This window comes from Nelumbo nucifera, chromosome 1 (assembly GCF_055504915.1).
Source record: "Nelumbo nucifera cultivar China Antique chromosome 1, China Antique-T2T, whole genome shotgun sequence".
NCBI classification, from domain to species: Eukaryota; Viridiplantae; Streptophyta; class Magnoliopsida; order Proteales; family Nelumbonaceae; genus Nelumbo; species Nelumbo nucifera.
Window position 1 is genome coordinate 8,374,551 of NC_142649.1, and position 14,630 is coordinate 8,389,180.

General features: G+C 42.8%; 1 protein-coding gene and 2 pseudogenes across 1 annotated transcript; all 3 read left to right on the forward strand.

Annotated features, from left to right (window-relative positions):
- Positions 1-325: 325 nt before the first annotated feature.
- On the forward strand, positions 326-1,868 carry LOC104586841 (nicotinate N-methyltransferase 1-like; annotated as a pseudogene).
- Positions 1,869-1,881: 13 nt separating this feature from the next.
- LOC104586813 (UDP-glycosyltransferase 74F2-like) lies at positions 1,882-4,061 on the forward strand. The gene is made up of 2 exons (XM_010244174.2): positions 1,882-2,598; positions 3,085-4,061. Exons 1-2 carry the CDS (start codon positions 1,948-1,950, stop codon positions 3,808-3,810), a joined length of 1,377 nt encoding a protein of 458 aa, XP_010242476.1. The 5' UTR covers positions 1,882-1,947; the 3' UTR covers positions 3,811-4,061.
- Positions 4,062-7,480: 3,419 nt separating this feature from the next.
- LOC104586840 (UDP-glycosyltransferase 74F2-like) lies at positions 7,481-14,630 on the forward strand (annotated as a pseudogene).

Sequence of the window (14,630 nt, forward strand, 5' to 3'; positions counted from 1 at the left end):
GATGTTAAGGGTAAAAAGTTGGGTTCTACACTTCTATCACATAAAGGCAACTTTTTGCCTTTATTATAAAAAAAATAATAATTTTTTATTTAATAATTAAAATAGGGTAAATTTTTTAGAATAATATCAAGAAAGGGCACTACTGGGAGGTTAAGGTCGCCGGCGACAATTATGCTCGCGGACGAGACAATGGAAACCTAAAACAGCAGTGGACAGTGGGTGTAGTTAATAGTATCTTTCCCTCACCTCCTTATCAAAAACCAACAACAGCACTGGCAGCCATCTCTGAGAAGTAAGAACTGAGAAGAACAAGAGCTCTATGGCCATGGTGGACGAGACAACGGAAACCCAAAACAACGCCAGACTGGCCACATTGGAGCTTCCCAACATAATCAGCGTCCCGATGTCCTTCAATGCCATCGTTCGCCTCAAGGTCCCCAATGCCATCTGGCAAGGTAGTTCCAACGTCCCTCTCTCTGCCTTCGAGATCTTAGCACGTGTCCTCCCAACCGGCGATCCCAAAAACCTCTAGCACATCCTTCGAATGCTCACCAACTACGTCTTCTCGGAGAACATCGCCGACGACTGCTCGGAGCACAAGTACTCCTTGACGGAGATTGGAAAGACCCTGGTCACCGACAGAGAGGGTTTATCGTACGCTGCGTACATTCTGCAACACCGCCAGGATGCACTGGTGAAGGTGTGACCCATTCTGCACGAGGTGGTGGTGGACCCAAAAGAGGAACTGTTCGTGAAGGCCAATGGTGAGCCGGCATACTCGTACTACGGAGACAAGCCAGAGATGAACGAGCTAATGCAGAGGGTGTTGGTTGGGCTCTCTTCTCATGTGGAGGGCCCACAAACAATGAAAAAAAAAAGGAGGCGGAGAGTTGGAAGTCGAAGAGACTCATAAAGGTAGCCTCTTCGACTTCGCATGCGGAGAGAAATTGAGGAGCGTTAAAGAAAAAAAAAAAAAACTTCTGTGAACTGAACCTATTCGGTGAAGCCTACCACCAAAAACAGAAGAGAGAGAGAGAGAGAGAAAGAGAGAGAGAGGGGAAAAAAGAAGAGTTTTTTTGAGTTCTCATGGGTGAAGAATACAAACTTGTGTAGTGATCCTTTCTCCAATCGTCTTGGGATTTCAGTATGCAGTCAATGGCGCCTCAAGCTGCATATCTACTGGTTTGATTTGCTATTTCTCTTCTCTATTATCATTTTGGTGAGATTCATTTTTGTCTCTGAGTTATTTGGTAATATGTGATGAAATCCACCTTTATTGGGTGAGTAGTTGATGCTGATATCCTCTAGATTCACTACTAGAGAAGAACTTGGTTGTATCCCATTAATTTATTAGTGGAAGTTTTAAGTGGCTAGTTGCCCGTGGTTTTTCCCTTCGTTTTGGAGGGTTTTCCACGTCAAAATCTTGTGTCTTTATTTGTGGATTGTGTTCTTGTTATTGCATACACTTTCTATTTGATTGATATTGTTTGGCTTGCATGCTCATTTAATTGCACAAAGAGGGAATGAGAATTACTATGCTTCAGTTCAGATTAAGTGTTATTTGGCTATTGTGAGATAACAGGCTTATTCCCAACAGAGGGCTATATCGGGAGTATCCATGTCGTTCGTGCCGTTCATGAAAGTGATCTTGAAAGGCTACGATGGGTTCAAAGGGGTGGAGCATCGCAATGTTATGATCATTAGCATGAATAGAGAGCAGAGGAGGAAGATGAACAACAATGCCCTTTCTTGATATTTTTTCAAAAAGTTTACCCTGTTTTAGTTATTATATAAAATATTACTTTTTATTGATATTAAGAGCAAAAAGTTGCCCCTATATGCAAGAAACCCTTTTATCTACAATTCTAGCCACAACTTCTCCATATATAAATGTGTTTCTTCTTCCTGTAAAAATGAAGACTGGTGTAACAACTTTAGAGAAGAGAAATGGAGGGGAAGAGAGCTTATAATAGAGGCCACGTATTAGTACTCCCTTACCCAACCCAAGGCCACATTAATCCACTGCTCCAAGTCGCCAAGCGTTTAGCTTTCAAAGGGCTCAAGACCACGCTTGTAACCACCCTCTCGTCCTGGAGGTCAATGTACACCGAGTCCATCTCCGTCGATGTCCAAACTATCTCCGATGGCTACGATGATGGCGGATTTCTGAAAGCGGAGAGTATCGAAGCCTACCTCAATCGTTTTAAAGAAGTTGGCTCGCAAACATTGGCTGAGCTCATCAAGAAACAGAAGAGCTCTGGACACCCAGTTGATTGCCTTGTGTACGATTCATTCCTTCCATGGGCTCTGGATGTAGCCAAAAGTTTCGGCTTAGTTGGGGCTCCATTCTTCACTCAGTCGTGTGCTGTTGAAAATATATACTACCATGTTCACCAGGGACTACTGACAGTCCCAATGACAGAGACTACTGCTGCTTCTCTTCCTGGGTTGCCACCACTTGACATCATGGACATGCCATCTTTTATCTCTGTATCTGGGTCATACCCGTCTTATTTTGCAATGGTTGTAAATCAGTTCTCTAACTTGGAGACAACAGATTGGATCCTTGTCAACACCTTCCAAGAGTTAGAGGTTGAGGTGAGTATTTCAAAATTTCTCAATATAACAAATTGATCAATGTCCAAGTTTTATTCAAATGGCTATACTTGGATCCCATTTGATTCGCAGGAATAGGAGTCTGGAATCAGAATTGGAATGGACCATTCTGATTTCAATTGTTTGATTGGGTGGAATTAGAATCTCGTTCTCAATCCTGGTAGAATGACATTCCCCAATTTAAGGGAATGGCCATTCCCTCCCTCTCCCTTGAGAATGAAATTTCATTCCTGCTGATTTCAATTTCCATTCTGATTCCTGTCTGTACCAAACAGACTATAAAAAAAGATCATTCCAATTCTGATTCCAAGGGATTTCTGTTCTGATTCCAACTGCAAACCAAACGGACCCTTAAATCAATCTGGTGGTAGGGAATGATGAGGAGAGACAAAATCCTCTATCCCTTGTTCCATTTTCCCCTTTGAACTAAAGTTGCACTTGTTTTTGTGTTGGTAAATTCTCATATAGGAGGTAGATTGGATGACAAGACGCTGGCCACTATTGCGGACAATTGGACCAACAATACCGTCTATGTATATGGACAAAAGGGTGACATATGATATGGACTATGGTCTCAATCTCTTCAAGTCAGATGGTAGTGCTTGCTTGAATTGGCTAAACAAAAGGGCTGCTGGATCAGTTGTTTATGTGTCATTTGGGAGCCTTGCAGCACTTGAGGTAGAACAGATGGAGGAACTTGGGTGGGGATTGAGGAGGACTAATAGCCACTTCCTGTGGGTTGTGAGATCATCAGAGGTGGACAAGCTGCCAAACAAGTTCATAGAAGAGACATCAGACAAGGGGCTGATTGTGGCATGGAGTCCCCAGTTGGAGGTTTTAGCTCACCAGGCAGTGGGCTGCTTTGTTACGCATTGTGGGTGGAATTCTACTCTGGAGGCTGTGAGCTTGGGCGTGCCAATGGTGGGAATCCCACAGTGGACGGATCAACCCACAAATGCAAAGTATGTGGAGGATGTATGGGAAGTTGGTCTCAGGGCTCGGCCAGGTGAAAAGGGAATTGTATGTAGAGAAGAGGTAGAGCGCTGCGTAAGGGAAATTATGGAGGGAGAGAGAGGGGAACAAATTAGGAAGAATGCCATCAAGTGGAGAAATTTGGCTAAAGAGGCAATGGATGAAGGTGGAAGTTCAGATAAAAACCTTGACGAGTTTGTAGCTAAATTGGTGTTTAAGTGATGACTTTTTCTATCAGCAGATACTTATTGACCAGAGAATAGAGCCCCTTTATCAGCATATAATGTCCTAAGGCCTTTTATGTCTTTTTGTACTTACAAGTTAGGCGCTCAACCAATTTCAACTCTAAGTCTGTTTGGAAACGATGCAAATGGAGTGTAAATCTCAGTTTACGATAAATTTGTACTCTGGTTTATTTTGTGTGTTTGATAACATTACATTTACGGAATTATAAACATTCAAAATGTCAACAACCCATACTCTATGCATCAATGTCCGCCCGTGAATTGGCATCAATTCCAAGCTGGCACGTATTCCAACAGTACTTTGGGCCTATAAATTCTGACCCTGGGCTGAACCATCTTCTTTACATTTATGCATTGACAAATGAGAACATGGTTTTCAAAACTGGAACAGACCAGAAAAACTGGGAACCGGTCACCTGACCGGTTCCGTTTTCCCCCAAAACCGCTTTTTCCCCCAAAACCGTTGATTTTGGTCAACAAACCGTTGAACTGGCTGGTTAACCATTCAAACCGTTCGAACGGTTTTGACCGTTTTCTATTTTTTTTTTTATTTTTTTCTATTTTTTTGTTAGAACGGGCCGACTGTTCGGGTTGAACGGTCAGACTGTTCGAACCGGTAACCGGACCCCCGACCAGTTCGGTCATTGGTTTATTTTTAAAAACCCTGAATGAATGAAAACACATTTTCTAATGCAAATTTACATTGATAATAAGATGTAAAAGCCATCAATAAAAAAGAAGTAAATTTGAATTAAAGTGGGTTTTTGATAAAAAAGACATACTTTATTGTAATTCGTGTTTGCATTCATTATAGCTAAAAATCTATTTGGTAAGAAGGTAAGTTTGTTGGTTCAAAACTAACCGAACTTTATAATTTATATGAACCGTTTTACGCTCAACATATATACATTCACACTTATTTGCATCGTTTCCAAATACAGCCTAAGGTTTCCGATTTACCCCCGGCTCCAATTCAGTAGCAACCTTTCATCTAAACTAGAACCTAGTTTAAATTCGGATTATTGTTTAGTAGGCTAATCCTTTTGTTATGGTCAATACTTGGTTCCTAACATTAACGGAAAGTTATTGGGGGGTGGGGGTCGGACGGGTTTTGGTTTTCTCGAGGTATAAAATATTGCTAGGGTAAAGTTCAAGAGAATTTTACCAACTGATGGTAGCTCATGTAGCTAGCGGTGGCAATTGGGCGGGTTGGTTGGGTTTGGTTTGGTTTGGGTTGAACCCAAACCCGATTTAACCCAAATGAATTGAACCGAGGTGATCGGATCTATTCATATTTAAGTCGAATCGGTCCGGACTCAGGTCAAATTGATTTGGATTTATGTCGATTTGGGTGAAGTGTGTTGATTTGAGACAAAACTAATTTTTGTTAATAATTAATAGAAAATTAATAAATTAATTATAACTTATTTTTTTCAAATGAAGAAAATTAAAAAAAATGCCAAGGAATTAATAATTATATATTTAGTAGTTAACCCAATGGTTATCTACAACCCAATCCAACCCAACCCATTTAAATTGACCCAATGGGTGATCAAACTCATTTCCAACCTGCCAAGTAAATGGGTGGATTAGATACTGGGTGGATTGGGTGGATTCAGCGGGTTGAGTGAAAAATTACCACCCCTACATGTGGCAACGTCTTTCACTCATTAGTTGTAGTGGAGAGATGTGGGATCAAATCCAAGGGGGCTGGTTATGGGTATGGAATAGGCTACCCCCAGGTCTCTTGCCAACAAAATGTGTTTTAACACCCTACCAACATGATCTAACACTGCACATCTAATACATGGCAGCCCCCACTTTTATGGTGGTTTCTAATCTCATGTCAGATCATGTTGATAGGGTGTTGGAAGGTGGTTTATTGGGGGGAATTCCCAACTCGATATCCCATGAATTATACAATTTATATAATAAATAAAATATGAATATGTTCGAAAGAGAAATGTGGTTTCAGTCCATATATATATGGTCACAACAGCCATTACAGCTATACATACAGAATATCTTGCCATGAAGGATAAAGGAGATGTTCTGGATGCATGGCTGCAATGGTTGTTAGAACCAGCCTGTTTTTTGACAAACGGGATCTTCTACTCACTTTTCCTACCCACCCTCTGCCCGCCATGATGAATTGCAGCCACACATCTCTATTATAAATTGAGATATGTGTGGCTGCAATTCAAGGCAAGGAGAGAGTGGGTAAGAAAAGTGAGTAGAAAATCTGGGTTTGTTCTTTGGACCCAATGTGGCCCAATCTAAACTCTGAGGATTCCTATAATAACCCAAGGTTTTTAGAGCTAGGTTGGTAATTACGAGTTCTTCAGATACATAGCCTCAGCAACTATTGGCGTCATAGATGGGAATATCTCCCTTGTACTTCATGAGGATATGTTCTCGATGTTCAACTACCGATTGGAACTCAATAATCTCACATGCACATCTCAACATGTATTGGGAACACCTTTCATACTTATCATGGGGGAGATGTTCCCAATTAGACCTGTTCATGGGCTCGGTCAGCCCAATCAGGCTTTGTTTTTCTATTAACAGAAAACACTCAAACCTGAGCCCAAGCCCGACCTTACCATATAAAGCCCGAAGCTCAGGGCCGAGCCAAAGCCTGGTCAGAAAATTGGAAAAAAGTTTTTTTTCTTTTTTTATTCAATAAAAAACTGTTTTATTTATATTAAAATACTTCAAAACCTAAAAAAATAAGGAAAGATTTCACAATTACTTGAAAAAAAAGAAGAATAAAGAAAAAATATATTATATATTTTTATATATTATCAAGTTGGGCTCGAGCTCAGGCCAGGCTTTTTTGAGAAAGCCCGAGCCTATGGAACTGATATGTTATCCAAGCCCGACTTAGATCGGGTAGGGCCAGGCTGGGCCAACCTGTTGGGCAACTTCGTCCATGAACAAGTCTATTCCCAATACCGAGATAGGATGGGATATGGGACTACAGCTGTAAATTGGGCCATGTTGGGCTTGGGTCTTCAGGCCTAAGGCCAAAATGGCAAATCATGACAAGGCTAGCCATGCTGGCACCGATCCGCGGCTCGACACAGTATGCTTATCTGTATGTAATAATAATATAATAATAATATGTAATATATAATTTATAAATGTATATAAGTTTTTATTTTCAAGTTTGTTATACTATTTTATTTCAATTGTATTGCAATTTTTATAATTTCACTATTGTTTCATATATAAACAATTGTATACCTCAAAATTCATATAAGATAAAATTATATGATTTTTTTTCAATTTTTGTCTATTTTGTTAATATATTTTAAAATTTTCATTATATTTATTTTTTTTTTGAAAACATATGCCTCCCATGGCCTGGCCCGGCCTAGCTCAAGGCTCGGCCCAGGTCCGCCTGGGCTCGTGCCAATGGCCGCGCCGGGCCTGATCTCTAAAGTATCCGAGAGGACACAACATACAAGCACGGCCCGGCACGGCACCATGGAACTGTCAATTCTCATCTTGACTTCGGAAGAAGGAAGAGAACGTACGCTTAAAGCCTTTATCGTGCTCCTCACATTTCGACGATTGGGTTGGTTAAGCTGTAGAGCTACAAAATCCACATGTGCCTGTTATTTTATCTACAATTCTAGCCACATCTTCTCCATATATAAATGTGTATCTTCTTCCTGTAAAAATGGAGACTGGTGTACGAAATTTAGAGAACAGAAATGGAGAGGAAGAGAGCTTATAATAGAGGCCATATATTAGTACTCCCTTACCCAACCCAAGGCCACATTATTAACCCACTGCTCCATGTCGCCAAGCGTTTAGCTTTCAAAGGGCTCAAGACCACGCTTGTAACCACCCTCTCGTCCTGGAGGTCAATGGACACCGATTCCATCTCCGTCGACCGTCGACGTCCAAACTATCTCTGATGGCTACGATGATGGCGGAGTTCTGAAAGCAGAGAGTACCGAAGCCTACCTCAACCGTTTTAAAGAAGTTAGCTCGCAAACCTTGGCTGAGCTCATCTATGGACACCCACTTGATTGCCTTGTGTACGATTCATTCCTTCCATGGGCTCTGGATGTAGCCAAAAGTTTGGGCTTAGTTGGGGCTCCATTCTTCACTCAAATGTGTGCTGTTGAAAATATATACTACCATGTTCACCAGGGGCTTCCGACAGTCCCAACGACAGAGACTATTGCTGCTTCTCTTCCTGGGTTGCCACCACTTGCGATCATGGACATGCCATCTTTTATCTCTGTACCAGATTGATACCCGTCTTATCTTGCAACGGTTATAAATTGACGCAGCGTGACGCACTCGACCGGGCTGACTATGCAAGCACCCGGACGATCGAATCGGCTTCAGACTTGAAGCCTCACGTAAAGAGCTAAGCGTAGAGCATTAGTAGAGAGAATTGCTAAAGAAAATTCTTGTGTGTCTATTGAGCTCAGAAACTGAAGTATTTATAATACATACTGGTAGTCTTGTAGAATAACTAGGAAAGTAAAACAACTAAAACAACTAGGAATTGGACTTGACGTCCACCGTCTGATAGCCACCATCTCCAAGGCAGTGAGCTGTCGACACTATCCTGGGTTTGTTGGATCACGTAAGGACTCTCTAGGCGTGCGCGGTGTGGACTGTCGCCGGTTGTTGAGCTGGTCCTCCATCATTCTCCCCCACTTGGAAAGAACTCGACCCTGAGTCATGATCGGGATATGCAAGTGTCGCGTCCGGTAAATAACGATGAAGATCAGCAACATTAAAGGTTTTGGAAATACCCAAGTGATCTGGTAAGTCCACTACGTAGGCATTGTCATTGATCTTCTTAAGGATCTTGTATGGGCCGTATTTCCGTGGCTGTAACTTGCTATGCTTCCCAATGGGTATGCGTTCCTTCCTTAAGAACACCATGACTTCATCACCGACATCAAACACTTGGTACTTGCGATGTCGGTCAGCTGCAAACTTATACTTTGCATTGGTCCTTTGAAGTTTCTGCTATACTTCTTCCTGTACTGACTGGATCTGTTCGGCCAGCTGCTCTGCAGAAGTGCTGAGGCCGGGTACTCTGGGTAGCTTTACTAAGTCCAATGCATGGTTAGGTACCTTCATGTAAACAATTGAAAACGGGGATCTACCTGTAGAGCTATGAACTGCGTTGTTGTAGGCGAACTCTGCCCGTGCTATGGCAAAATCCCACTACTTCGGTCTCTCCCTACAGATACTGCGGATCAAGTTACCTAGGATTCGATTCACCACCTCTGTCTATCCATCTGTCTGTGGATGAGTTGTACTGTTGAAATTCAATGATGAGTCAAATAGTCTCCATAGGGTCATCCAGAAGTGACTTAAGAACCTCATATCTTGATCCGATGTGATGGTCTTAGGTACCCCATGTAAACAGACAATCTCCCTGAAAAATAGCTTAGTTGTCGCTGTTGCAACTGCGGCGTTCTTGCATGGGAGGAAATGTGCCATCTTGGAGAACCGGTCAACCACCACAAAGACAGAGTTCATATTTCTTGGAGTCTTTGGCAAGCCTAACACGAAATCTATGGACAAGTCTTCCCAAATCGCAGTAGGAACAGGTAGAGGCCTGTAGAGGCCAGTATTCTGGGTCTGTCCCTTAGTTATCTGACATATATAGCATCTACTCACAATAGTGGTCACATCTCTCCTTAATTTAGGCTAGTAGTAACGCCCCTTGACAGCCTCAATTGTCTTGCCCCTCCCGAGGTGTCCTGCTAAGCCACCCCCATGCAGATCCTTGATGATCTTCTCGCGGAGGGAGATGCAAGGGATGCACAGTTGGTTCCCCTTCATAAGAAACCCATCATGTATGTAGAAATCACTTGCTGGCTATTGATTCATGCACTTTTCCCAAACCTGTTTGAAGTCCTCGTCCTGGGCGTACAAATCTTTTAAGCACTCAAAGCCTACAATTTCAATACTAAGAGTCTTGATGAGGGCCACATGCCTGCTCAAAGCATTAGCCACTGTGTTTTGTTGCCTAACCTTATACACAATTTTGTATGGGAATTTATCAATAAAAACAGACCACCTTGCATGCAGATCACTCCTCAACTGTTTCTACTTACTTAAATACTTAAGAGTTTGATGGTCAGTGTAGAGGACAATTTCTTTAGCAATCAAATAGTGTTCCCATGTCTTTAATGCTCTTACAACAACATAAAATTCTTTATCATAAGTGAACCATTTCTTCCTGGCTTCGCATAGCTTTTCACTGAAAAAGGCAATTGGTCTCTTTTCTTGTGACAACACAGCCCCTATGCTGACTCCACTGGCATCACACTCAACCTCAAATAGTTTGTCAAAACTTGGTAGTGCTAGGACAGGAGCGGTACATAATTCTTCTTTTATGAAGGCGAAACTTTGCTCTTGCTCCTCTCCCCATTGAAACTTTCCCTTTTTCAAACACTCAGTGATAAGTGCTACAATACTACTAAAGTGTTTGATAAATCGCCTGTAGAAAGATGCTAACCCATGGAAACGTCTTACGTCCGTGACATTTATTGGGGTCGGCCACTCCCTAATGGCTCTCACTTTTTCCTCATCCACTTTAATTCCGTCCTTACTTATAATGAACCCCAAGAACAACAAATTGTCGCTCATAAAAGTGCACTTCCTTAAATTAGCATATAATTTGTTCTCCCTTAATGCACTCAATACCTCTCTGATATGTCCTATGTGCTCAGTGATAGATTTGCTGTAAATCAAGATATCATCAAAATATACCACAACAAATTTACCAATAAAAGGGCGCAGTACCTGATTCATTAGCCTCATGAAGGTGCTGAGTGTGTTAGTTAGTCCAAAAGGCATGACTAACCATTCGAACAGTCCATCTCTGGTCTTGAAAGTTGTTTTCCATTCGTCTCTGGGATGGATCCTGATCTGATGGTAACCACTCCTGAGATCGATTTTGAAAAAGACCACAGCCCCATCAAGTTGATCAAGCATGTCGTCCAACCTGGGAATGGGAAACTTGTAGCCAATAGTGATCTTGTTAATTGCTCTGCTGTCGACACACATCCTCCAACTCCCATCTTTCTTGGGTGTTAGTAATGTTGGCACTGCACAAGGGCTCATGCTGACTTGAATATGTCCATTTCTCAATAATTCTTCTACCTTCTCCCGTACGATCTCGTTCTCTTTAGGACTCATCCTGTAGTGTGGTAGATTAGGTAGGCTAGAACCAGGGACAAAGTCAATATGATGTTGGATATCTCGCATGGGTGGGAGCTCGTTAGGTAACTCATCAGGAACCAGTGATTCATTCATCCTTTCTCCCTTTACCACCAGCAAGTGGACCTCGCGGGTATCCTTACATTCTTTTATAAACTCAGAATGGTGATGCGTTATGGTAAGGAAATTTCGCTCTTCTGCCTTTGGAGCCTTGTGTTGGTTCTTTTCTGCCATGGGTAATAAGGTATAGCGTACACCCTCTTTCTCGAGCTGGTACGTATTCTTCCTACCCAGGTGTTTGGCATCTGCATCGAACTGCCAAGGCCTACCAAGCAAAATATGGCAAGCATCCATGTCCACAATATCACAATATACCTCATCAGTGTACTTACCAATAGAGAATGGATTCTTGCAGCGTTCCTCCACACGTACGCCCCCAACTTCCTTGATCCACCCAATTGTGTATGGGTTTGGGTGTTTCTCAAGAAGTAGTTGCAGTTTCTGTACCACATCCCTGCAGATAATATTTTCCTGATTGCCACTATCAATAATTAAATCAAATAATTTACCCTGTATAGTACACCTAGTGCGAAACAGCCGGTGTCGTTGTGTGGTATCTTCGCTTCTCTGAGATAGCATTAGCTTCCTCACGACGGACGTGTACCCTTCATGATCATAGGTACCTTCTTCGTCTTCTCCATTGGGTCCACAATATTCTTCATCGTCACCGTCTTCTTCCTCCTCTCTCTCTACCATGTTAACTGCCTTTCTTCTGAGACAGTCACTAGACCTATGCCCAACTTCATTGCACATGAAGCATTTAAAAGGAGCAGGTTTTGCATAGGGATTACTGGCTTTAGGAGGGTTGGAAGTGTTACCTCGAGTGTTTCCTCCCGTGGTGGCCTTACGGGCGTTAGCTGTACTCGGCGGGTGGGAGGGTTGTACTCCTGGGGCAGGTTTGCTCTTGTCGACTGTTGCCAACCTGTTGTCGCTCCCACTGTACTGTCGATAGTTATCAGCTCGGGCCCTTTCTTGGAATATTAACTCAGCCTTCAAAGCTAAGTTCCTTGCTTCCTACACACTTAGAACCATCTGGACACCAATCTTGTCTCTGATAGCAGGTCTCAACCCACTCAGGTAACGGGCTGCCTGCTGGTTGTTACTTTCAGATAGCTGGTTCCGTTCAGCCAATCTCAGAAATTCTAATGTGTATTCATTTACACTTCTTGTTCCCTGCGCACACCGTTGATACGATTCAAACATATACTGCTCGTAGTCAGGGGGTAAAAACCTACCTCTGATTAACTACTTCATACGCCTCCATGTTCGAACTGGACCTCTTCCTTCTCTGATCCGAGTCTCCCTCATTCGTTCCCACCAGACAGATGCTCCTCCCTTCAGTCGAAAAGCTACTAACTTCACCCTTCTTTCTTCCGGGATTTCCATGTATTTGAAGAAACGGTCGACCTCGGTGATCCAATCCAGAAGGCCCTCTATATCCAGATCCCCACTAAAAGTAGGAATATCCACCTTGAGTTTAAACTCATCATTATTCCGATGGTGATTAAAATTGCCGGGATTTCACCAATTCCTATCGTTTCTGCCATCACCGGGAATAACTGGAGCAACGTTGAGTTCTAGTTCGTCGTCACTATCATCATCAAGAACAGGATTCCGGGGTATAGGATCGATGAGTGGTCTACCGTGGTCGTCTCCTCCGGTTGGGTACGGGTTATCCCGGTTCCTTGGAACATCCTCCCGTAACAAAGTCCGCAGTTGTCCAATGATCTCTGCCAATTGCTGCTCAATGTTACGCGTGGCTGTGCGCTGCTCTTCGATCGCTCTTCAAACAGCTTGTAACCCCTGATCTCCGTCACGGGGTTGGTTGCGACTGCTACCGTCTTGGTTGGCCATCTGACTGGACGAACTCCCGCACTGATACCACTTAACGCAGTGTGACGCACTCGACCGGGCTGACTATGCAAGCACCCGGACGATCGAATCGGCTTCGGACTTGAAGCCTCACGTAAAGAGTTAGGCGTAGAGCCTTAGTAGAGAGAATTGCTAAAGAAAATTCTTGTGTGCCTATTGAGCTCAGAAACTGAAGTATTTATAATACATACTGGTAGTCTTGTAGAATAACTAGGAAAGTAAAACAACTAAAACAAGTAGGAATTGGACTTGTCGTCCATCGTCCGATAGCCACCATCTCCAAGACAGTGAGTTATCGACACTATCCTGGGTTTGTTGGATCACGTAAGGACTCTCTAGGCGTGTGCAGTGTGAACTGTCATCGGTTGTTGAGCTGGTCCTCCATCATAAATCAATTCTCTAACTTGGAGACAACAGATTGGATCCTTGTCAACACCTTCCAAGAGTTGGAGGTTGAGGTGGATATTTCAAAATTTCTCAACATAACAAATTGATCAATGTCCAAGTTTTATTCAAATGGCTATATTTAGGTCCCATTTGATTCGCAGGAATAGGAATCTGGAATCAGAATCTGAATTTGGAACATTCTGATTTTAAATGTTTGGTTGAGCGGAATTGGAATGTCATTCTCATTCCTGACAGAATGACATTCCCCAATTTAAGGGAATGGCCATTCCCTCCCTTCTCTTGGGAATGAAATTCCATTTCTGCTGATTTCATTTTCCATTCCGATTCCTATCCGAACCAAACAGACTACATTGGAAAAGATCTTTCCCATACTGATTCCGACTACAAACTAAACGGACTCTTAAATCAATCTGGTGGTAGGGAATGGTGAGGAGAGACAAAATCCTCTATCCCTTGTTCCATTTTCCCCTAGCTTTGAACTTAAGTTGCACTTGTTTTTGTGTTGGTGAATTCTCATATAGGAGGTAGATTGGATGACAAGACGCTGGCCACTATTGCGGACAATTGGACCAACAATACCATCTATGTATATAGACAAAAGGGTGACAGATGGTAAGGACTATGGTCTCAATCTCTTCAAGTCAGATGGTGGTGCCTGCTTGAATTGGCTAAACAAAAGGGCTGCTGGATCAGTTGTTTATGTGTCGTTTGGGAGCTTTGCAGCACTTGAGGTAGAACAGATGGAGAAACTTGGGTGGGGATTGAGGAGGACTAACAGCCACTTCTTATGGGTTGTGGGATCATCAGAGGTGGACAAGTTTCCAAACAAGTTCATAGAAGAGACATCAGACAAGGGGCTGATTGTGGCATGGAGTCCCCAGTTGGAGGTTTTAGCTCACCGGGCAGTGGGCTGCTTTGTTACGCATTGTGGGTGGAATTCTACTCTGGAGGCAGTGAGCTTGGGCGTGCCAATGGTGGGAATCCCACAGTGGACGGATCAACCCATAAATGCAAAGTATGTGGAGGATGTATGGGAAGTGGGTCTCATGGCTCGGCCAGGTGAAAAGGGGATTGTATGTAGAGAAGAGGTAGAACGCTGCGTAAGGGAAATTATGGAGGGAGAGAGAGGGGAACAAATTAGGAAGAATGCCATCAAGTGGAGAAATTTGGCTAGAGGTAATAGATGAAGGTGGAAGTTCAGATAAAAACCTTGACGAATTTGTAGCTAAATTGGTGTTCAAGTAA